Source organism: Girardinichthys multiradiatus, chromosome 9 (assembly GCF_021462225.1).
Source record: "Girardinichthys multiradiatus isolate DD_20200921_A chromosome 9, DD_fGirMul_XY1, whole genome shotgun sequence".
NCBI classification, from domain to species: domain Eukaryota; kingdom Metazoa; phylum Chordata; class Actinopteri; order Cyprinodontiformes; family Goodeidae; genus Girardinichthys; species Girardinichthys multiradiatus.
This window is the reverse complement of record NC_061802.1, coordinates 7,034,759-7,060,203: the sequence shown is the minus strand read 5'-3', so window position 1 is coordinate 7,060,203 and position 25,445 is coordinate 7,034,759. Positions and strand designations below refer to the sequence as shown.

The window sequence follows — 25,445 nt, the reverse complement described above, 5'->3', positions numbered from 1 at the left end:
AGCATTGACATGTTCATTGTTTAACTTATTTACAGATACCTTATCAGAGGCCACTGGGTGTAAACAAGTCTGTCCACCTCCAGTAAAGTTACAGAAGACCTTGAAGGCATCAGAAGTACAGCCAAGGTTTGGATCAATCCAGAACCAATCTGAAAGTTCCAAGTAAAATGAAGAAAATATTCAGAGACACAGAGATGCCACATTTAAATCCACCAAATCTTATCAACATTAATCCATAAATTCCATCCAGTGTCTTCTGTGTACCCAAGATCAGGAGGAAGCATGTCCAGAAGGAAGGCTCATTCTGAAAACTGACATGTATTCCCAGACCAGAAGGAAAAAATGGTTCCTCTAGTGAATTTTAGATCTGCTCTGGTTCTTCTTTCCAGTGGGACGTGCTTGAAAAACCTCCAAAGGGAGGTCCCCTGAATCTGCTCTAGTTTAAGCTCCTCGCCCTATTTCTAAGGCAGAGTTCAGTCACCCTACGGAGAAAGCTCATTACAGCCAGTTGTACCTGGAATCTTGTTCTTTCTGCCATGATCCATATCTCATGACCACAGGTGAAGGTTAAAACCTAGACAAATGTGTCAATGTTCTGTCTTCACCATGATACATCTGAGCAGCACCCACATCAGTGCAGACAAGGCACCAATCTTTCTACCCATCTTCCGCTTTGCCTGATCCCTGACCTAGGGAGAAGAGCTGGATCATATAATCTGGTTAATCTCTCCAATATGTGTCCCAAAAAACTTACCATCTTTGAGTTGTAAGTGCTGACAGTCCAGGAGATCTTTACAGACACGAGCCGGATTTTCCCTTGTGCCTAGAGGCTGTTTGATGCTCTCAATCACGCCACTCAGGTAACGCAGGGTCTTAAGTATCTCCACATTTTGGTCTGGCAAGCTTATTTCTATGTTCTGAAAGTTCTGGTAATGGAAGGGAGACAAATGAGTCAAATTCCAGAATAATAAGGATTTAAGACCTGCTTTTCAATAACATCCTCATTCGTTTGTAAGTAGTTAGAATATCAACAGAAGGTAATTTATGTCGCAAACACACCCTCCATTTCTGCTACCTGTATGACCCCCTCTCTTTTCCAATGGTTATGGTCAATCTGACAGAGAGAGGTATGCCGATCGTTGTGGTTTTTAGTATAACAATGGCCATCAGTGGGCTCTAGATGGACACCCTGTCTACTTTTAAGGCTAGGCTTCAAACTTTCCTTTTTGATAAAGCTTATAGTTAGAGTGGCTTAAGTTATCCTGAGCTATCTCTGTAGTTATGCTGCTATAGGCTTAGGCTGCTGGAGGACATAACGACCACTTTCACCCTCTTCACTACATTCTCACACTACTCTCTAATTTTGCATTATTTGCTGTTATTTCAGCTTTTAACCTTGTTCTCTCTTTTCTGTTCCTAGAAGCTACACCTGGCCTGACTCTGTGTCTACCTGTGACACCTTTCTGGAGAGGGGCAATGTCCGAGCTTCTGCTGGCAACAACTTAATTCTCACCCTCTACCCATGATCCACTTGGCCCTGTCTTTTAGTGTTTAACCCTTTCTCTCTCCTAGACATGGCGATTGACTGAGCTTAACTGTAACAAACTCTATGTGCTCTCTTTCAGACTCTAACCTTGAAAACTGGCTCAGTTTATCAGTTCTTTCTTTCTAGGTGAAACGACTAAAGGAGCTACATCCATTAACATTTACTTTTCCTTCCCATAGAAAGTACTTCTGGATCAGTGCTTCTTTGTTCTCTTTGTGTCTCTGCTCTGTTCTCTCAAACCCCCAGTGGGTTGTGGCAGATGGCCGCTCACACTGAGCCTGGTTCTGGTTCTGCTGGAGGTTTCTTCCTGTTAAAAGGGAGTTTTCCTCTCCACTGTCTCTACAAGCTCATTCGGGAGGAGTGAATGCTGCAAGTCACTGACTGGATGTAATCTGCTGGGTTTCCTTAGACAGAAAAACGTTTGAGCCAATTTGAATAAATAACTGAATCTGACTGTACTGTTCAATGATTAGGATTAATTGGAATGTATGTACCTGACTTTTGTGAAGTGCCTTGAGACAACATGTGTTGTGAATTGGCGCGATATAAATAAACTGAATTGAAAATTGAATTGAATCCAGTAAATACATGAAAATGTACATAATATTATACAGATTCATCAGGCAGAAAGTAAAACATATTGTAGGTGTTTGTTCATTTAGATGGCTTATTCCCTAAGGCTAATGAAAATTTATTTCTCCGGAAATTTGAATAAAACCATCAAAGTATTTTAAAGCAGAAATGGGATATGACCTTTCCAATTAATGGAGAAAAGTTCTAACTCACTGACATCCTGTACAAATAAGATCATAAGTTTAACACAAATCATAATTCTATTTATTTGTGATGCATTTTACATTTGAAACTAATGTCAAAGTACTAAATAAAACATAAAATAAGACAGAACAATAATAAAAGTCAAAATAGGCTCAACTAGTAGCACTCCTGTTAGTAGGCTTTCTTGAAAATAAAAGTATTTAGTTGTATGAAACTGCATTGCTCTCCAGTGGTGAATACTAGAGCCATCAGCAGCAGCAGCAGCAGCAGCAGCAGCAGCAGCAGCAGCAGCAGCAGCAGCAGCAGCAGCAGCAGCAGCAGCAGCAGCAGCAAAGGCTCAATCATCAGTCACGCAATGTTTGGTACCAGGGGAAGAGGCGGTGAGTGTTTTTGTGGAACAGAGGTTTCCTGTTGGGGATTTCGCTGTAAGGATTTCCTAAAATTATCATGGAGCATTCCATGGAAGCACTGGTGGGCCAATAAAGTTTGTAATCAAGGTGTAGGTGGATGTGGAGCCAATGAGGTGTCCAGTAAATAAGTGTGAATTTTTATGTTTCCTCACCCTCTTTAGGATCCTACCAGCACTGTTTTAAATGTGTTGAAGCTTTTAAAGGCTCTCGTGATGGTAGTCTAGCCTGGAGTAGACTAGCATGACTTGGCACCTGCCGTCTTTGCCAAAAATGACCAATGCTTTAATGACCATGGTATCACTGTGCTTGATTGGATAGCAGACTTGTAAGATCTAAACCTGACAGAGAATGTATTGTTAAGAAGAAGATGAGCGACACCAGACCAAACACTACAAACAAGCAGTGGAATTGTCTTAAAGCAACCTAGGGCTTTCTTTCAGCAGAGCCACAGCCTGATTGCCTCCATGCCACGCTGCACTGATGAAGTAATTCAACGATGCAGCCCTAAACATGTATTAAGTGCATTTACTGCACAGTGGACCACTATTTCTTGAGTAAACTGGCTTTTAAATTGGTTTTATGTAATACCCTAATTTTCTGAGAACCTATATTCTAGGTTTTTATGAGCTATATGCCATAATCATCTAAATAATCATCCATAATTGAAATAAATGCTTAAAAATATCCATCTGAGGGTAAAACATTTATACAATATATAAGCCTACATTTTTTAAAAATAATTACTGAATCAATTTACCCTTTAATGGTATTCTAATTTATTGATAATCCTCTTTACATTCATTACCTCTGTCCTGAGTGCAGCATCGGTGTCTGACTGACTGTGAAGAGCTGAGTCATCATAAATATATCTCTGTAGATTCAGAACCAACACGATTAGTCACATTCAAACCATAACAGATTTGGAAACTTCATTGTCAGCTCTTTCACTGACAAAAAAGAAGCAATTCCCACTCAGTTTGAAGAGAGGTCCTACAGTAACCATTTACTTTATTTCTAGAGAAAAACAGTAGAAGTCTTGAATCAAAAAACTACCACATTCGTGATTTTAGCAGAATTAAGAATAATACATTCTCTTATAAACACTACAGATCACCTTTTATTTATGTTAACAAAGAGGCATTTGATAAACTGTTTGTATTTCCATGAGTTATGTTCACTGGAAATACAAACAATCTAGAAGCTGATCAATGATTTAATTTGCTAAGTGCTACAAGAAAAAATGTCCTGAAATTTATGATTCGTCGGTTAATTTAAACTGAAAAGACTCAAGAGGAAAGAACACATTTTAATAGGTTATATGAAAATGTTAACTTGGTTACCTCCCCAGTCATGTTACCCATTGCATCATTTTCCATTTAAATCTGTCCAACTAATCTATATGTGAATATTCCTTGCACAGAACACTTACTGTGGGGCCAGGGGGGCCAGGGGGTCCCTAAGGAGGAATGAAAGAAAAAAACTATATGAGTTAGAACCAAACAAAAAAAAAAACTACCAATCAGTTTAGTGTCCCGATTCGCCTATTGTCTTTGTTTTAAGGTATTCTCTGTGCAGTGACACTACTAGAAGATATTGATTTTACAGCTTTATCCAGAACTAGAAAACAACTGATTTTAAAAAGACGTTTTATAGGAATTAGAGGTAGCACTTACCTGTGGTCCTGGACTTCCATGTGGTCCTTGAGGCCCCTGAAAGTGTACCATAAAAAGTGTTTACATACACTCATTATTACCATTAATGCCATACTGGCTTTAGGCTTTCAGTTATGTTTTTGAACAATTCCTTTTCCGAATTATGACAAAACATAATTTTAAAAATAAGATTTAGGCACATAGGTTTGTATTTAATGCAGATTTCCCCTCATCCACAAAGGATCGAAATTGCACATAGTGGCTCCAATATATAGTTTAACCTTAATATTAGCTTGATTTATTTTTTCCTAAACCAGTTTTACTGTTTGTTTGGGATCGCTTTTCTGTTTGAACAAACAACAATGTCCAAGTTTGGCTCAAACTATTTATAAAGTAAAAGATGTTGAAATATCAGTGTTACTGTTCTTCATGCACATCAAAAACTTCCAGCTGGCCACATTGACGACCCAAATGCCTTCTGACAAACATTTTATAACCAGATAAAACCAGGATTAAAGTAATCAGGTACAATGACACTGACTATGTTTGGAACAGTCAAAGTGATGCTTTCAAACTTAACAGCACTGAACCAATTGTCATGCATGGTAGCGGTAGCATCCTGCAGAGAGTGTATTGTGCTGCCAGTGGTACCACTGCATGCCCAAAGTAGGTGGAATAATGAAAAAATACAGAGTCTTCAACATTACCACAATCAACAGTTAGATGGTTGATACTTCAACACATTTGGGTATTTATTGGGTATTTATTTGGGCAAAACTGGTTTTGGAGTGGATAAAACAGTCAAACATTAAGCCTTTGGAATGGCACTGGCCTTCTGGCCTTTGCCCTACTGAAAATGCATGGACTGTTCTTAAAACCAGAGACTGTGGCATGAAACCACCTATTTAAATGCAAACATTTTGATAAGTCATTTTCTCAGTAATGTGTATTTAAGACACTCCTTTACAGTAGTTATGTTAGGACAGTCATAGGAACTATGTCATACTGGCTTGTGTTTTGAGTTTTTAAGTTTGTGTTTTTGTTCAATTACCTGGTCTAGTCCTTTTGTTTTCTATCTCCCTGCACCCCAAGCCCACACCTGTTCTGTGTTTTCCCCTGATTGTCTTGTCACGTTTGTCATCGGTTCTCCCTGCTGTTCAGTTTTGTATTTAAGCCCGTTTGCTTCCGTTGTTCCCCACTGGTTCCTAGTGCGTGTTTGCGTTTGTTTGCTACCCTGTCTGTTCTTACCATGAACATTAAAGACTCGTCTTACCTACAAACCTCGAGCTTCAAGAGTTCTTCACTGCACATTGGTCCATCAAAAACCCATACTATGACAGAAGGAACCAGCCAACGGGACCAAGCAGGAAGAATGGAGAGGGAATTCAAAAGGGGTGAGATTCTGGTAAATCTGTTTTCTCACCTTGTGACCTTTCCCAGCTCACCATGGAGGAGGGTGGAAATAGCTGGCAGCCTTCAAGACTGGCTGGAGTCGTCGAAGGATTTTTTTTTTCAAGATCCTCGTATCCACCTCACCATCGAGGCCGAAAGTCAAAGGGCCCTGGGTGAAATCGCCGCTTCTATGAGGAGGCCTTCTGCTCCCTCCTCGGCTTGCCTCTCCACCGAAGCTCAAGACGACTTTCCGGCTCATGCCTTCGCTCCTGAGAAGCCATTGCCGCTGCCCCTTACTCCTGATCCTGTTCCTGGTCTTGTTCCAGAAGGGTTCATGAATGAACAGCCTCCACACCCTGATCCTGTTCCTGTTCTGGAGGGCTCCGAGGACAAACTGCCTCCATCCCTGGTTCCCGTTCCAGTGGAGTTTGTAGACGAGCTGTCTCCACTTCCTGTTCCTGTCCCTGAGGGGTGCGAGGATGCACCCTCTCCGCCTGTCGTGCCTCGGCGGCTCCGCCGCAGATCTCCACGGCCTCACCAAAGGTCCCAGGGGTCTCTGCACCACTTGTCTGGGTTCCAGCGGTTTCCACACCGCGCCTTCCTGGTCCCGCCACCGGCCTCCAGACCGCCAGCCCCTTTGTCGCTGGCGGTCTGACAGCCAGCTCCTTCATCGCCGGCCTCCTGATCACCAGCTCCTGCGTCGCCGGCTTCCAGACCGCCAGCTCCTGTGTCGCCAGCCTGCTGGTCGCCTGCTTCTACGTCACCGGCCTCCTGATTGCCTGCTCCTGCCTCGTCGGCCTCCTGATCGCTTGCTCCTACCTTGCCGGCCTCTCGAACTTTGGGTCTGCCGGGAACGGGCTCCGGGCCGTCCGCCTGAACTCGTGGCCTCCTTCCGAGGCCCCCTCCGCCCACCCTGTACAGGTTGTTTTGGTTTGTTTCCGTTGTTCCCCTCTGGTTCCTTGTGTGTGTTTACGTGTGTTTGCTACCCTGTCTGTTCCTACCATGAACATTAAAGACTTGTCTTCACTCATCTAGTTCTTCACTGCACATCGGTCCATCAAAAACCCACACTATGACAAACTACCACTAAATCCCAGCTTTCATATATACGTCTTTACAGTGCAATATTTTTTTGCCATCAACTAAGTAATTTATAAAACAACAAAATGTTTGGAATAGCACAAACTGAGAATCTCTGAGACAATCCTAAACTACTCACCATTTCACCATTGCTTCCCTTTGGACCCCTTTGGCCCTAAAGCAGTTTGAAAAAAAGAAAGCTCTTTAAAAAAAACATTTAACTTTATCATCAAGCATGTAATCATAAACTACTAAAAAATGTTTTTAGCAAGTTAAAACATACAGGTTTTCCAATGGGACCAATCATTCCTTCAGGGCCCACAGGTCCAGCAAACCCCTGAAAGACATATTAAATGTGTACATCAACACTAACCGATATCCAATGCAATTGCAAAGCAATGCTTTCATCCTCATTAGCCTTAAAAAAAAAAACCAAAAACAGAATGATTTGCATGGATTCTGTGTCTGTATTTATTTTTGGGATGTCCTAATCAGGATCTTTTTGTCTGTAATACCGATCCAAGTAATATAAGAATAGATATCTGCTAATACTATGTCCCATAATACAGGAAACCATACGTTTTTAAAACCTTGGTATACCTTTGTACTGGTGACTAGCCAATGTCTATCTCTGACTCAACTCAGACATTGTTACAACATGATATAAGCTTACATCTTGCTACTGCTGACAATGTGTTTGCTGAGGTACTTCTCAAGTGCAAGTATGTCCACTCTTTGATTTGATATGACTCATTGAAATTTATGTACATTTCTAAAGTTTTTTCTTTTGCTTCACAAGCTTAGCACTTTGCTTTGAGTGACATATAATTTCATTACAAATTAAATTTATCATATCAAAATTATAAGACATCAGTTTACTGAAGTATGGGCCTGTGCTGCGTAGGTCTGCTTTCACATTCTGGAAAAAGGTTGACTGCAAAACGGCTAGAGCCAGTTCCCAGCATGACTCATTGGGATGGTGGATGACATTAAACAGTAAAACAACAAAAAGGATTGTTTTTTGAGTTTAGTAGGGAAATTAAATTAATTTAAAAATGCATTTATGAAGATACTATATTTTACAACTGAGGCTTGATATAATGTGTCAAATGAGAGGAAATCACTATTTAGATTTCCGTTAAACTTACCAAAGAACCTACAGGTCCTTTAGGGCCAGGGATGCCTCTCATTCCCAAGTCACCGTTTGGGCCCTGTTTCCAGGAAAATATAAATATTGTTATTATATATATTTACAGAGCTTTGCGAAAGTATTCGGCCCCCTTGAACCTTTCAACCTCTTGCCACATTTCAGGCTTCAAACATAAAGATATAAAATTAAATTTTTTTGTGAAGAATCAACAACAAGTGCGACACAATCGTGAAGTGGAATGAAATTTATTGGATATGTCAAACTTGTTTAACAAATAAAAACTGAAAAGTGGGGCGTGCAATATTATTCAGCCCCTTTACTTTCAGTGCAGCAAACTCACTCCAGAAGTTCAGTGAGGATCTCTGAATGATCCAATGTTATCCCAAATGACTGATGATGATAAATAGAATCCACCTGTGTGTAATCAAGTCTCCGTATAAATGCACCTGCTCTGTGATAGTCTCAGGGTTCTGTTCAAAGCGCAGAGAGCATCATGAAGACCAAGGAACACACCAGGCAGGTCCGAGATACTGTTGTGGAGAAGTTTAAAGCCGGATTTAGATACAAAAAGATTTCTCAAGCTTTAAACATCCCAAGGAGCACTGTGCAAGCAATCATATTGAAATGGAAGGAGTATCAGACAACTGCAAATCTACCAAGATCCGGCCGTCCCTCTAAACTCTCATCTTGAACAAGGAGAAGACTGATCAGAGATGCAGCCAAGAGGCCCATGATCACTCTGGATGAACTGCAGAGATCTACAGCTGAGGTGGGAGAGTCTGTCCATAGGACAACAATCAGTCGTACACTGCAAAATCTGGCCTTTATGAAAGAGTGGCAAGAAGAAAGCCATTTCTCAAAGATATCCATAAAAGGTCTCATTTAAAGTTTGCCACAAGCCACCTGGGAGACACCAAACATGTGGAAGAAGGTGCTCTGGTCAGATGAAACCAAAATCAAACTGTTTGGCCACAATGCAAAATGATATGTTTGGCGTAAAAGCAACACAGCTCATCACCCTGAACACACCATCCCCACTGTCAAACACGGTGGTGGCAGCATCATGGTTTGGGCCTGCTTTTTGTCAGCAGGGACAGAGAAGATGGTCAAAATTGATGGGAAGATGGATGGGGCCAAATACAGGACCATTCTGGAAGAAAACCTGTTGGAGTCTGCAAGAGACCTGAGACTGGGATGGAGATTTATCTTCCAACAAGACAATGATCCAAAACATAAAGCCAAATCTACAATGGAATGGTTCACAAATAAACATATCCAGGTGTTGGAATGGCCAAGTCAAAGTCCAGACCTGAATCCAATCGAGAATCTGTGGAAAGAGCTGAAGACTGCTGTTCACGAACGCTCTCCATCCAACCTCCCTGAGCTCCAGCTGTTTTGCAAGGAAGAATGGGCAAGAATTTCAGTCTCTCGATGTGCAAAACTGATAGAGACATACCCCAAGTGACTTGCAGCTGTAATTGCAGCAAAGGGTGGAGCTACAAAGTATTAACGCAAGGGGGCCGAATAATATTGCACGCCCCACTTTTCAGTTTTTATTTGTTAAACAAGTTTGACACATCCAATAAATTTCATTCCACTTCACGATTGTGTCCCACTTGTTGATTCTTCACAAAAAATTTGAATTTGATATCTTTATGTTTGAAGCCTGAAATGTGGCAAGAGGTTGAAAAGTTCAAGGGGGCTGAATACTTTTGCAAGACACTGTGTGTATATATATATATATATATATATAGTACTGACCAAAAGTTTGGACACACCTTCTCATTCAAAGAGTTGTCTTTATTTTCATGACTATGAATATTGTAGCTTCACACTGAAGGCATCAAAACTATGAATTAACACATGTGGAATTACAGGTCCTTCTCAAAATATTAGCATATTGTGATAAAGTTAATTATTTTCTATAATGTAATGATGAAAGTTTAACATTCATATATTTTAGATTCATTGCACACTAAATGAAATATTTCAGGTCTTTTATTGTCTTAATACGGATGATTTTGGCATACAGCTCATGAAAACCCAAAATTCCTATCTCACATAATTAGCATATTTCATCCGACCAATAAAGGAAAAGTATTTTTAATACAAAAAACGTCAACCTTCAAATAATGATGTACTCAATACTTGGTCGGGAATCCTTTTGCAGAAATGACTGCTTCAATGCGGCGTGGCATGGAGGCAATCATTCTGTGGCACTGCTGAGGTCTTATGGAGGCCCGGGATGCTTCGATAGCGGCCTTTAGCTCATCCAGAGTGTTGGGTCTTGAGTCTCTCAACGTTCTCTTCACAATATCCCACAGATTCTCTATGGGGTTCAGGTCAGGAGAGTTGGCAGGCCAATTGAGCACAGTGATACCATGGTCAGTAAACCATTTACCAGTGGTTTTGGCACTGTGAGCAGGTGCCAGGTCGTGCTGAAAAATGAAATCTTCATCTCCATAAAGCTTTTCAGCAGATGGAAGCATGAAGTGCTCCAAAATCTCCTGATAGCTAGCTGCATTGACCCTGACCTTGATAAAACACAGTGGAACAACACCAGCAGCTGACACGGCACCCCAGACCATCACTGACTGTGGGTACTTGACACTGGACTTCTGGCATTTTGGCATTTCCTTCTCCCCAGTCTTCCTCCAGACTCTGGCACCTTGATTTCCAAATGACATGCAGAATTTGCTTTCATCCGAAAAAAGTACTTTGGACCACTGAGCAACAGTCCAGTGCTGCTTCTCTGTAGCCCAGGTCAGGCGCTTCTGCCGCTGTTTCTGGTTCAAAAGTGGCTTGACCTGGGGAATGCGGCACCTGTAGCCCATTTCCTGCACACGCCTGTGCACGGTGGCTCTGGATGTTTCTACTCCAGACTCAGTCCACTGCTTCCGCAGGTCCCCCAAGGTCTGGAATCTGCCCTTCTCCACAATCTTCCTCAGGGTCCGGTCACCTCTTCTCGTTGTGCAGCGTTTTCTGCCACACTTTTTCCTTCCCACAGACTTCCCACTGAAGTGCCTTGATACAGCACTCTGGGAACAGCCTATTCGTTCAGAAATGTCTTTCTGTGTCTTACCCTCTTGCTTGAGGGTGTCAATAGTGGCCTTCTGGACAGCAGTCAGGTCGGCAGTCTTACCCATGATTGGGGTTTTGAGTGATGAACCAGGCTGGGAGTTTTAAAGGCCTCAGGAATCTTTTGCAGGTGTTTAGAGTTAACTCGTTGATTCAGATGATTAGGTTCATAGCTCGTTTAGAGACCCTTTTAATGATATGCTAATTTTGTGAGACAGGAATTTTGGGTTTTCATGAGCTGTATGCCAAAATCATCCGTATTAAGACAATAAAAGACCTGAAATATTTCAGTTAGTGTGCAATGAATCTAAAATATATGAATGTTAAATTTTCATCATGACATTATGGAAAATAATGAACTTTATCACAATATGCTAATATTTTGAGAAGGGCCTGTATATACTGAACAAAAAAGTGTGAAACAACTGAAAATATGTTTTATATTCTAGGTTCTTCAAAGCAGCCACCTTTTGCTTTGATTACTGCTCCACACACTCTTGGCATTCTGTTGATGAGCTTCAAGAGGTAGTCACCTGAAATGGTTTTCCAACAGTCTTGAAGGAGTTCCCAGAGATGCTTAGCACTTGTTGGCCCTTTTGCCTTCACTCTGCGGTCCATCTCACCCCAAACCATCTCGATTGGGTTCAGGTCCGGTGACTGTGGAGGCCAGGTCATCTGGCGCAGCACCCCATCTCTCTTCTACTTGGTCAAATAGCCCTTACACAGCCTGGAAGTGTGTTTGGGGTCATTGTCCTGTTGAAAAATAAATGATGGTCCAACTAAACGCAAACCGGATGGAATAGCATGCCGCTGCAAGATGCTGTGGTAGCCATGCTGGTTCAGTATGCCTTAAATTTTGAATAAATCCCCAACAGTGTCACCAACAAAGCACCCCCGCACCATCACACCTCCTCCTCCATTCTTCACGGTGGGAACCAGGCATGTAGAGTCCATCCGTTCACATCTTCTGCGCCGCACAAAGACACGGTGGTTGGAACCAAAGATCTCAAACTTGGACTCATCAGACCAAAGCACAGATTTCCACTGGTCTAATGTCCATTCCTTGTGTTCTTTAGCCCAAACAAGTCTCTTCTGCTTGTTGCCTGTCCTCAGCAGTGGTTTCCTAGCAGCTATTTTACTATGAAGGCCTGATTCACACAGTCTCCTCTTAACAGTTGTTCTAGAGATGTGTCTGCTGCTAGAACTCTGTGTGGCATTGACCTGTTCTCTAATCTGAGCTGCTGTTAACCTGCGATTTCTGAGTCTGGTGACTCGGATGAACTTATCGTCCGCAGCAGAGGTGACTCTCGGTCTTCCTTTCCTGGGGTGGTCCTCATGTGAGCCAGTTTCTTTGTAGTGCTTGATGGTTTTTGCGACTGCACTTGGGGACACTTTCAAGGTTTTCCCAATTATTCGGACTGACTGACCTTCATTTCTTAAAGTAATGATGGCCACTCGTTTTTCTTTACTTAGCTGCTTTTTTCTTGTACTGTATCCACCTCCTGCACAACACAACTGATGGTCCCAACCCCATTTATAAGGCTTGAAATCCCACTTATTAAACCTGACAGGGCACACCTGTGAAGTGAAATCCATTTCAGGTGACTACCTCTTGAAGCTCATCAACAGAATATCAAGAGTGTGTGGAGCAGTAATCAAAGCAAAAGGTGGCTACTTTGAAGAACCTAGAATATAAGACATATTTTCAGTTGTTTCACACTTTTTTGTTCAGTATATAATTCCACATGTGTTAATTCATAGTTTTGATGCCTTCAGTGTGAAGCTACAATATTCATAGTCATGAAAATAAAGACAACTCTTTGAATGAGAAGGTGTGTCCAAACTTTTGGTCTGTACTATATATATATATATATATATATATATATATATATATATATATATATATATATATATAGTACATATATATATATAGTACATATATATATATATATATCATAATTGCACAACATAAATGTTTCTTACATTTGGCCCAGGAAAGCCTTGTAAACCAACCATTCCCAGATCTCCAGACTCTCCCTACAGACACAGAGGTATTACTATGACTCCAGACATGCATATGAAATAATTAAGAACATGCATAATGTTTATGGGTTTATGTCTTTATGTCATACTTTAAGGTGTTTCTATTGAAATGTCCTGCAAAAAACGGACACAGCAGCAGGTATGTTCTTAAAAAATTCTTCTTCATGTCTTTTTTGAAAGAGCTTGAGCAAATATGGGGTTTGTGTCGGGATCTACAGTAGCACCAACCCCAACATAACGTCTAGAAAACACACTCTCTCAGGAGGAATATGTACATCCTTTCCAGCGCCTCAGTTGACTTTTGGACTACTCCCTTTTCAAACAAGCATCTTTGGCTGGGAAGCTGCATATACTAAGAAGTGTAAAGGAATCTGACCCAAGGGTAATAGTCTTCCTTCTGTTTCAGCAATGTCAGTGGACATAACAAGTAGAGAGAGGGGAGATGGAGGACTGAATGTTGTTTCTTTTCTCTCTCTTTCTTTTATTAGAGGAGTTATGTAAGTAAAGTGGAGCACCTCTTCTTTTAGGACATTGGAGCATTCTGCTCTTACATAACTTTCCAGATGGAATGTTTCCACTTCAGATCTTGCCCCAATAATTTGTATCTCTAGCCAGGCTGGAAAAGCATCAGGCAGAGATATTCTAACCAAATAGATATCAGTTACATATACCCTGAAGTTATATTTGGGGAGAAGTTTAAGAAAAATGCAGTCTTATAATCCTGCTCAACAAAAACAGTTATGCTTTTATTCAGATCAGTTTCCTTGTGTATTTTTGTGAGCTTTTGCCTTAATTTTAGTTTGTATTTTGCATTTTTGTCTGATAATCCAGGAAACCTCATTTTGTAACAGTTTTTCCATCTGCATTGTGAAAAGATGTCTCTACATGTTTAAATTTTATAGAACTTGAACTATTGAACTTTTTGCACTTTATTGAAAACTTGTTGTGTTCCTTATCAACCATTTCTTTGTGTCCTTCTATGTACTTTTCATGTAGTCATTTTGTACTTTTTATTTAGTAAATTGTCTTCCATAGAGTTTCTGCCCTGCGATGCATTTTATTTTGTTTTTTCTTTAAAGAGTAATTCCTATATGCATTTTTAAATACCACACATTACTGACATCCGAATTACCATTAGAGAAATATGAATACATGTGAGGGAAAAAGCCCAATGGCATAAAACTACTAATCATAGACAGATTTTCACATTAAAATGTCTAATGTTAATAATACCCTTGAAAGACATATTTGGGGTTTGGTATACAGCATTGATTCTTATCTTCTTGGGGTTTCCACTCACTGGTTGTCCTTTAGATCCTGGATCACCTTTCCTGCCTTGGTCACCTACTGCCCCCCCCATCCCTTTGTTTCCAGAAGCTCCCCTATCTCCAGGCAGGCCGAGTTCTCCCTAAATCATCATAAAGTGCCATTTAATCAAATCTGTGGTAATCTCATTTAACATAAAACATCAACTTAAAATAACTTTTTTAAATTGTTTCTCTCATTTTTGTTGGTTTTACCTTCTGACCAGATGGTCCTTTTTCTCCAGGTGCTCCAGGAAGTCCAATTTCTCCCCTGGGACCTGGATGTCCAGCAGGCCCATCTGGTCCCAACAAGCCTTGCTGACCCTGTAGGTGTACAAGTGGTATAAAAAAAAATAAATAAAAAAAACATCATCAGAGTTGGTCCAAATATTACTATTTCATGTTGTAATACTAACAATTGTACAATAAACGAAGAGTAAAGATTCAGCTTTAATGTTACACACTCTCTCTGCTTTATTTCTGCACCTGATTCACAACACAAATACACAAACATGCCTAGATGTAAGCAATTTGGGTCTATTTCTTTTTTCAGATCGCGGTTATCCAAGATTCAGCCAAAAATGGATAAAAACATGGAAAAATGTTTCCTTACAGCTAGTTCCAGGCACACACTTAAAACTTAAAATAAAAAATCTCACTATTACTTAAGAATTATTTTGGAATAGCATTTGGAAATAAATAAGGTTGGCTTTACCCTTTCTTACCCTGTATCAAAATTATCAACAGGTTTCAGCAGATGGTATTATTCCACACAATCTGCGTTGGGCCAAAACCTCTGGCATTTTGGAATCAAAAGCAATTTGGTCTGAGTTTATAAAAACATGTATGGAACCATCTCTAAATGCAAGCAGAATGTTAACAGTTAAGTATGGACAAACTGCACCTGGGAGGAACTTTTGGCTTGGTGGAAAATTCAAAAATCTTTTGCATGCAGTTTGAGTAAAAGAAGAAACGTTACAGATGATCATTGTTGCTGCAATTATAACCTCCTGATCAATGTTCACTGGGATCAGCGGTAGGATATTTGTCTTTTAGTTTTAAGAGCCTGTGAACCAACAAAATATTGCAAATCAATGTCAACTATTTTATCATAAACAACACTTGCATACTTGGGGTCACAAAACACAAACATCTCCATCCATGTTTTCAACAAGCAACCATCATCTTCAAAGCATCTTTTGAGAACACCATAACACCAACAACAAATAACACCAACGCTGTTAAGCAGGAGAACTGCAAGAAAATGTTCTAATGTTGTGGGTTTTGTGAGTTATGAGAAAAATGGTTAAGTTTGTGTGTGATTGAAATTAGAATGTTTCATGAGTTTCTTTCTTTTTTTATGCAGACAAAGTAACTTTCTTGATCTTAGAGGTTTTACTGTAGCACTCAACTCATTCACACAAGTTTATGACTTTGGATTCAACATCCTATAGTCATAAGTAAGCATTCTACTTTACACCTTTAAAATAACCACATTTCATTTTACAATGAAATAAAAAAAATATTTACAGTGGAGTAAAAAAAGAACAGAAATGTGATGCCCCCAACCTGCCCCCTGTTATTCTTAACAGTGACTGCCCCCTCCTCCAAACTCCCCAAATAACAAAAGAATAAAAAAGGTTACTTTAAGAAATAGAAAAATGGCATCCTCTGTTTGTAAGCCAAAACGAGCAGCTATAGTCTCAGGTCAGATATCAGTATACTGAGATATTTCCAGAAAAGACTTGGGAGTGAGTTCTTCTACTTTCCACAATCATACTTTACCTTACAGTCAAAGATTAATATCAAAGACAAAAAACTTTGTGTAAAAGCAGGCATGCTAGATGTGCTGAGGATTTCATGTCCAAATGGATGTGAGGTAGGCAGTTACCAGCTACTTTACCAGGAACATTACACCAACGGACACATCACTTACTCATCCTTATTCTAAGACACCAGTGGTCAATAATTCTCCTTCACCATACATGTGATTGAGCTAAAAGCTAGCAAAGCTTAATGAATACCACTATCAATTATTTTTCTTAGTCTTTTCAAAATGTTTAAAACAGTAACAATTGTTCCTTAAATTGCCTTCTCCTTTTCATAGTTTAGAGTGGTTTCCTGATAAACAGACTGATCTCAGATATGGTTTCTAATCCTCAATCCCTTTTAGAGGAGCTGACAAGTTGATGAAAATTACAGAGCTGTCATTATAACCAAAAAACTGCTGAAACTGTTACAAATTCCATCAACTTAACGTTTTCAACCTTGAAGGTGCTATGACGATAAAAGTGCTTATAAAAATATCACTGTTACCTTTCGCCCTTGTTTTCCTGGCAGACCTGCTAAGCCAGTCACTCCTGGAGGACCATCTGGCCCTGGATAACCCTTCAGTCCCCTGAGTCCTTGTAAACCAGTTGGGCCCTGGAGAATAACAACATAACTTATATGGGTTCATAACTCAATCAGTGTTCTTGCTAATACACCTGGTTTCAACATATTTCTTTGACACTTTGACACACACAGGTTTCTGCAGTTTGCAGGGCTGAAAGGTCAAAATGTCTTGTTCTTCTCTTGTTTTTCGATTTGCTACTCCCTTATTTAACATTGCGATAGTGTACCACCAAGATGTAATCATTTCCTAATCCTTGATTCCTTTAATTTTATCTAACATTTACATCAAAGTGGTTCATTGAAAATATTTCTCATTCAAGCTTCTTGAGAAGCCGTGTTTCTTTCGATCGGTGCTCAGTGCAGAGTAAAATACGTGATGGACAGCAGCCAAATATTTTTACAGTTCATTTATTTGGCATACTGACCGCTTGTGGCTTTTTCAACAGACAAAGTTGGTAATTATGAAAGTAATGAACTACACATAGTGGTAAAAAGGTTGCACCCTACACATCAGTTTCTGTCTAAGCCAGGCAAGTGCTTGACACTCACTGCAGCTCCAGGGGCTCCATTCAGACCCCTTGCTCCTTTCTTTCCAGCTGAGCCCTAAAATGTTAATAAAAAGGAAATTTAAGGCACAAATACAATTTCATAAAACATTTATGATTCTCCTCAAACTCATTGATTACGAGTCTCACTCTGTGCAGTGTTTATTTCAACCATTCTAGACAGTTAAAAAGTGGAATAAACATCTGTAAATGATTCATCATCTCAAACTGCATTGTGTCAAATTAAATAAAAAAAAAAGAAATCTGAGATTTGAATACAGAAATATCACACTTCCACTCTTCATGACTATGCAGAAAGCAAATCCAGAGTGGCAAAACACTAAGAATGCCTGAGAGCTTTTTATAGCTTTAGAGGTTTCCAACATAGAATGGTTTGACCAGGCGGTTACTTTGAAACAGGCATAACACCAGAAAAAATCTCCAGCCTTTAGTGTCAGACTACACTGTGAGCATTTCTAACAGATGGCAGTTCTAGATGTTGTTTCAAAAGGTATTGCAAAAACTTTGACTGAACCAAAGCTAAGCAAGTAACATAACAGGTAAGCTGCCATAATCAGTGTTATACAATTAGAGTGCTTGTCTACACAAACTATCTCTCATGTGGAGTAAAGTCAGAAATATCCAAAGCCAACATTTTTAAAAATGCTGTATGTAATGTATATGTCTGTTCCTTTGGTCTGTTACTTTTAAACAGGCAGTGAGAGGTCAGCAAACAGGAAGCTAACAATATTACAGCAAGTCACTGTCCACTGTCTCTCACAGAGTACGCTGGATGTAGAAATCTCTAAATAAAGATAAGGGTCTATTCAATTTACAGGAAATACACACAAAGACTAATTTTCACAGACAGTAATGCTACCCACGCTAACCTCGCTAATGTTCCAAATCTTACTAAATGGCATTATAAAAGTTTAAAATGTCAAGTCTAAAACCTCTCTGTTATTGTTTTGTAATATTCATGAAACCCAGTTTTACTGTAGAGCTGTGTAACAGTCTGCTTTCTTACACACAGTGTGACTGCGCGTCTAGTCCTAAGATAATACATCGTTCATGACAGAAAGACTGCTTGACTCTTGTAGTGTGTAGTTCCTAAAAATGAATGAATCATTTAACAATCTAAGAAATAACTGATGCAGCTGTTAATCATTTTGAATGGCTCTTGCCAAAAAATAATAAAATTTCTAGTGATACGCCGAAACGTTAATGAGCTATATTCTGTCTAAAATCTTCTGTAGCAGGTAAGAACTTCAACAAACTGGTGAACAAAACTTAAAAACTACAAACTGTTTGAGAAGTCAAACGGTACTTGGCTGGCAGCCACGACAAGCTGCATTTACCTAGCTGCTTGTTTAATATTGTTGTGCAACTTAGAGCATCTCTCCAAACTGAGAATATGGACACTTGTTTTAGTTCTTGTTTTTATGTTACAGTATACATGTGTGATCACTCACTGGAGGTCCTTTCTCTCCCTTAACGCCTGCTTCTCCAGGCTGGCCAGGTAGTCCCTTCACCATGCAAGAATTTAAACACAGTTAAGTAATGGAATAAAAGTGAAAATATACTGCTAATTCCTTAGGTTTACCACTGAGCCTGCTGACTTACCGGCGGACCTGGTGGACCAGTTCTCCCACGAGGTCCGAAAATACCAACATGACCCTGAAACACAGAATTCAAGATAAGACTTGATACTTATCTGATCAACTTTAAATACTTAAAGCGCATACAGATTGTTTCTGGAGGGTAGCGATCACTCAGAAAATGTTTTTGCAAACCATAAATTCAACAACATAATATATTATTTCTCAATTTATATATATTCTTATTCTTATTTTTTGATTTATTTATTGATTAATTAGGGGAATATGTAGGAGCTCACTTGAAAGCAGCATAAACAAATAACGTAACTGTTTGAAATCAGTTGTAAAATCAAAGGGAACACAGTTTGTCATATTTAATTGACATATGTAAACCTTGCAAAGAAAGCAAAAATGCAAAAAACATTTAGCAATTACTTAAGTCCTGCCTTGTACCCTGACACATGGCTTGAAGTTTTACATTGCTTTTGTGGTTTTACCTGGTATCCTTCATCTCCTGGCTCCCCGCGTTCCCCGCGCTCTCCTGGACGCCCCTGAGTACACATTAATATGTATATGAATACACAGGTTTGCCCCTACTTGGCTGCATTCCTATTAAAAACAGTTATCTTTCAGCCCAATATACTTTTTCGTCTTCAACCAAAAAAGGACTCCCACTTTATTAATCATTCTGCACTGTAAATCTTAAAAATAAGGTTTCTATTTATTAATTGCAGACTGAGGCTGTTTAAGTTGTAATTGTAGTGATGTAAAATGTGAAGTTGTTAATGTAATGTCATATGATCCAATTTGGATATTAGTCTAAAAACTATTTGGGATTTTTTGCAACAATTCTTTTCTGCTGTTAAATGCAGATTTGCTTTGAGAAAAGACATTGCAAGGAAAATAACGAGAAAAAAGTGCAGTTTTCTGATGTGTTTCTATGGCTTAAACAGAATAAGGATTGCATAAAAAACAGAGTTTGAAGGAAAGCAAGACCTACTGGTTCACCTAAGGGCCCTGGTGGTCCTGGAGTCTTATTGTCCTCGCCTGAATAACCCTGGGATGCATTGCAGGAGCACACAATCAAATATGCACAGATGCACTTTAGTTCTACAATCTATAAAACATCTTGAGCCAACTAATTTAAACAATATTTTCGTTCAGAATGCTAATTTAGACCATATTACCTTTTCACCTTTGGATCCTGGTGGTCCAATAGGCCCAGGTTTGCCAGGGTGCCCCTAAAAAGGAAAAATGTTGTTTTTATACATACTAAAAAAAGATATTAGAATTGTGAAAGCTGGCGAAATATTCACCCCTAGCTATTCTATAAAAACCAAATGTAATATTTTATCATAAAAAGTATGTCCTGTCAAGTAAAGGACTTGTGTTCTCAACTCAAAAATTACTTAAAAAGTGTGATTAAATATAGTATTTTGTAGTTTTTTGTAATACAATAAACATGTAAACATTTACTGGATATCCTGGCAGTCCTTGTTGCCCTTCAAGCCCCATGACTCCTGGTTGACCCTTCAAAAAAATGGTGAAAGAAAAAACGATGTGATGGACCAGCATGAAGCTTCTGTTTTGCTTTATTCAACCTCAAACATCAAATTGAGAGCAAAAACAGAACAAACGGAAACTAACAGGTGGGCCTCGGGTTCCCCGGGCACCTTTCAGCCCTGGCTCGCCTGGTGGGCCGATATCCCCACGTGACCCAATCTCACCAACAACACCTGGAGGACCCTTCTCTCCCTGCAAAGATTAAAGAGCTCAGTTGATGGTTGGAAAAAGTGATGCAGGATAGAATTATAAGGAGACAGGAAGAAATTGCGCTATTCTTCTGAAAACAAACATATAGTCATATAGTCAAAGTATTCACAGGGTTAGATTATAAACAATAGACCAAGCAAGTAAGACTGGAGGAGCTACAGACATCCAAAGCTCAGGTGCATTCTAAAATGTGGCCTTCATGAAAGAGTGGGAAAAGAAGGCTATTGTTGAATGGCAAGCAAAATAAGTCCCCTTTGTAGTTTACTGCAAACCATGTAGGAGACACAGTGAACATGTAGAAGATGATGCTCTTGTCAGATAAGACCAAGCAAAACGTTTTGGCCTCCATGCAATTCCATATCTGTGGCAGAAACCTAAACTTGCACATCACTCTGAATACACAATTCCAAAAATGAAACACAGAGGTGGCAGCATCGTGATGGGGGTTTGCTTTTCACCAGCAGGGACAGGGGAAATAGGCAGAGTTTATCAGATGATGGATAAAGCATCTGTTAGAGGTTGTATGGCAGAGGTTAACCTACTAGCAGAGTGATGCCTTTTGGTCTAGACTTAAATCCATCTGAGAATTTTTGGCAATGAAATGAAAAGACGGTAGAGATATTCCCCAAAAGACCTGCCGTACAATCATGTAGTATTTTTCTGTAAAAACGTTCAAGTGGTAAGAACATTTTTGTAAGGCACTGTAAAGATGGTGCTAACCTTCTTTCCGTGGCGTCCTCTTTGTCCTGGAGGACCAAGTTTTCCTTCTGGTCCCTATGAAAACATAAAATAAAATACTGTTCATGTTTAGTGACACAGATGACTGGATTAACTGAATGATATGCTTGATTTTGTGGATTTGTCTTAGTATCCTGCTGATTACAAATAAACAACCAAGTAGCCCATCTTAACACAGCCTGTATTGTTTTAACCAGGTTACCTTTTCTGAAACCTGTCATACTTTTTTAAAACTTTATGAACTGCACCATGTCTCATATTGCATTAGAATGACTTTAATGCTACAGTGGTTGAACATCAGAATACTCCTTAATGCATAAGTATAAAAGTCTTTGTTTAGAGCAGTATAATGGCTGCCAAGATGACTCTGTTGGTTGTCCTCAAAAGACAAGATGTAGTTGCCGGAACTGGAATGAGACGCCATTTTTTCATATACAGATTATCTAAATTGTATACAGCACTGTTAAAATACCAGATCCTTAGAATGTTAAAAATAAAACCATGATAAATAATTTTAAAACTTTTTCTACATATAATGTGACATTTATCCTTTACTATTCAACTGCAAAACAAGTGTTAGTGGGATTGCAAAGAAAAAGAGAGTGTTGTGGACATACAGTGTCCTCACAATCTGACATATTTGGAGAACGTCTGCAAAGACAGACAAATATTGCTAAGTCAAGAGATGTGATGCTGATAGAGTCCAACCAACCAAGACTTTATGCCAAAACTGAATCCAATAGTATTCCACAAAGTATAAGTTTGAGATTGTGGACACATAACAAGGATATTTATGTTTTTTTTTTTCAGTTGAATTGAATGGGATAAATACCACATTATATATGGAAAGGTTTTGAAACTACCTATTATGCTTGTGTTTTTTGGATTGCAAAAAGCTGGCATTTTACCAGGAGTGGTTAACCTTTGAGAAGTACTTTATGCAACCAAATTCATTGTCCATACACAGAGGCAATAAAGATTCTGTTCTATTTAATTTTTAAATGTCAATATTTGACAGTAAATTCTGGAGAACTTTAGAGAACTTACACGGAAGCCCTGTTTCCCAGGTATTCCTGCGGGTCCTTGGGTCCCTGGATCTCCTTCTAGCCCTTTTTCCCCCAGCTCCCCAAAAGACCCAGGCTCACCAGGTTCACCCTGAAAGACAGAGACAAAGAGTGAAAAACATCCCCAGGGTGAAAAATTGGACGGACGGAATGCTGAATTATGATGGATGGATGCTGAAAATAAAAATATTTAATAATATTCTTTTTTTTCTTTTCCCATACTTATGGAGACCTGGAAAATGCATAAATCAAATCTCCTACTTTTCCAAACTTTTCCAGACTGTGCAAGAAATCTTGTGATACAATTTAGTGCTCCAAATTTAAACAGATTTAGCTTTATAGTTATAATTTAAAACATAAGCCATGGCACTATATATAAGCTGTCTGCAATCTAAAAATGACAGTTTTTTTTAACAGTTTCTGTTTTTACCTTTACTCCATCTTTCCCCTGAGGGCCATCATCCCCTGGGGGACCAGGTGGACCCTGTGAACAGATTAGAGTTTGAAACAAAACCCTCTTTATTGATAAAATTAAGAAAACAAATGTTCACAGGACATCTACTGCCTTAATCGGCTATAATGCAGTTCTTTTTTCGTTAACTTGGTTTCATGTGAGCAACAGTTAAGATGGCAGGTACCCTCTTAAAGAGCGAGATAAAGCGCTACATGCATTTCACATCATTACATTTGTCATGTCTTTAATGCATTTGGAAAATAAACAGGAAAATAATTGACAATAAAACTAAATAAAAAGTATCTACGACAGTTAAAGATTATGTACAGTTACAGTCAGAGGTTTACACACAGTCATCACAGGTGCAACTGTGACATTAACTTTGGGCCTTAAAGCTTTTGAACCATTCCTTTTTTGGGGGTGTGAAGACTACATAACATACAACAGCTATGGGTTAGGCTGTACAGCTGTGCACTGTGGTAGCACTGTTGCCTTGCAGGTTCGGGGCTTGAATACTGGCCTGGGGTCTTTGCATGTTTTCCTGTGCATGTATGAGTTTTCTCTGGGTATTCTGACTTCCTCCCACAGTCTAAAAACATTACTGTCAGCTTAATAGGTCTCCTGAAATTGTTCTTAGGTATGAGTGTGTGGGTGCATGGTTGTTTGTTCTGTGTGTTTCTGTGTTGGTGTCATATCCACAGTGTGCAGGCTGGGTCAGTCTGTGCAGTGTTTCTTCCTCCTACTCAGGGTGTGACCGGCAGGTGCTGCGGCACAGCAGTTGCTCATCAGCGAGCAATCAACCTGTGCTCAATAGGATTGGAGATCCAGAAGGAGGCGTCAGCTCGTTGTCTCACAAAGCGTGGTAAACGGCTCGACCACCGCCGCTGCAGCTGAAATGTTTGTACTGGAGTTTCTGTGGGCTAAATGTCTCCTGCCGAGTTCAGATGAACGTGGAAAGAACCTTGACCGTAAGTCTCCTGTCTGCCTCTCTGGACCTAGGTCTCTGAAAATAACTTTTTATCAAGCTTCTGAGAACCACCCACCTGCCTGTCCACCCTCCCATGGGGACCGTTGAATGGAGTAAAGCACAAAGTCAGAAGAACCAGGGAGTACTGTTGCTGTCCCTGTTGCTGCACCCTTCTGTTAACCTCAACCATCGTGGTAAAGACTTATTCCTCCCTGACCAGGCTAAGGGCTTATTTGCCTAAGTTTAACCCTGATGGACTTTAGTATTATTGATCTACCTTTTCTCAAACGCTCTCTAAGACTTTTTTCTTCTCCCTCGGTGAGATCCCAATCCTGTCCGCTGATCAAGTCCGGATTCCAGAACAAACTTATGTCTGTGAATAAATAAACTGTTTGAACGTTGCCCCTGGTTTCCTCGTGATTGTGTTTATCAGTCTTAACACTATCCATTATGACAGTTGGCCTGTGATGGACTGGTGACCTGTTCAGGGTGTCCATCTGGACAGCTGCAAATTTCATTTGGTCCTAAAAGTTTCAATTTTGGAGCCAGGTCTACGTTTCGGTCATCAGTCTTTCAGTCCATAGTGATGTAAAACTTGCATCAATGTGGATGGTGTCAGTTGTGTTTCAGTAGTTTTCAGGACATGGTATGTATAAGCCTTGGTGGTTCTTGAGGTAATCCTAAACTTCCTAACCAATCATCTTTCATTTGAGGGTGCAAGAGTCAGGTGGTTAAACCAACCCTATAGGACCATTATCCCAAAATCTAGGTCTATGGCATTAAACAAACCAGTTCGAATTAACTTCTACAAAGATTACTTGCACACAGAGTGATTTATTTCAAGTATTTGCTTCTGCAAAGTTTGGTTTGATCATGATCAAATCCAAAACTCAATTTCTAAGAAAATTTGAATTTTACAAACAGTGAAATTGTACTCCTACCACTGACAGGTTTAGGGTTAAACCTTAAGCCTGATAAAATTGTTTTATTTTTACCAACATGCTTCTTCTGACTAAACTAATAAGATTTTGGAGTGCCCCAGCCAATCTCAAACTGAGCCAAATGGAGAATGTGTGGAGGGAGCTAAATATTAGGGTGATGGCAAGCAGGCCACTAAAGATAAATGATCAAGATGCACTGTGAGAGCTTTTAAGTATCTAAACTTAGAAGCGAAGGTTTAAAAGCTGCCTTAAAACTATGAGTAAAGTCAGATTTGCATGGTCTCAACTTTGACAAGTTTAAGAATAATTTACAACATTTGAAAACACAATCTTATATTCTGTGTAAAACATGCATTATAACAAGTGTAGTTTAAGAAATAAGTGCATTTAACCTAAGTTTTTACAGTGTACCAGTAGAAACAAGTTTCATTGCTGTAATGCCAATAATGATTATTGAGAAAGGTATACATATATATTTTTTAATATGTCATTGTTTTATAAAATGTAAATAAAAACATGTAAATATTTTTTCCAAACTA

The 25,445-nt window shown here is 39.5% G+C and overlaps 1 protein-coding gene across 1 annotated transcript in view; it reads right to left on the bottom strand.

Moving 5' to 3' along the window:
* The window catches only part of LOC124873719 (collagen alpha-1(XXIV) chain), a 155,133-nt gene that overhangs the window by 3,135 nt on the left and 126,553 nt on the right, over positions 1–25,445 (bottom strand). The window contains exons 36-58 of the mRNA XM_047374587.1: positions 22,975–23,028; positions 22,528–22,635; positions 21,463–21,516; positions 20,617–20,724; positions 20,446–20,499; positions 20,157–20,210; positions 19,970–20,026; positions 19,467–19,520; positions 18,995–19,048; positions 18,844–18,897; positions 17,376–17,429; positions 16,749–16,856; positions 14,649–14,756; positions 14,429–14,536; positions 13,069–13,122; positions 8,006–8,068; positions 7,141–7,194; positions 6,997–7,032; positions 4,407–4,442; positions 4,163–4,189; positions 3,539–3,604; positions 755–926; positions 40–149 (exon numbers count right to left, since the gene is read on the bottom strand). Of these exons, the coding sequence (XP_047230543.1) occupies positions 40–149; positions 755–926; positions 3,539–3,604; positions 4,163–4,189; positions 4,407–4,442; positions 6,997–7,032; positions 7,141–7,194; positions 8,006–8,068; positions 13,069–13,122; positions 14,429–14,536; positions 14,649–14,756; positions 16,749–16,856; positions 17,376–17,429; positions 18,844–18,897; positions 18,995–19,048; positions 19,467–19,520; positions 19,970–20,026; positions 20,157–20,210; positions 20,446–20,499; positions 20,617–20,724; positions 21,463–21,516; positions 22,528–22,635; positions 22,975–23,028 (1,647 nt within the window). The remainder of the gene's footprint in view (positions 1–39; positions 150–754; positions 927–3,538; positions 3,605–4,162; positions 4,190–4,406; positions 4,443–6,996; positions 7,033–7,140; positions 7,195–8,005; positions 8,069–13,068; positions 13,123–14,428; positions 14,537–14,648; positions 14,757–16,748; positions 16,857–17,375; positions 17,430–18,843; positions 18,898–18,994; positions 19,049–19,466; positions 19,521–19,969; positions 20,027–20,156; positions 20,211–20,445; positions 20,500–20,616; positions 20,725–21,462; positions 21,517–22,527; positions 22,636–22,974; positions 23,029–25,445) is intronic.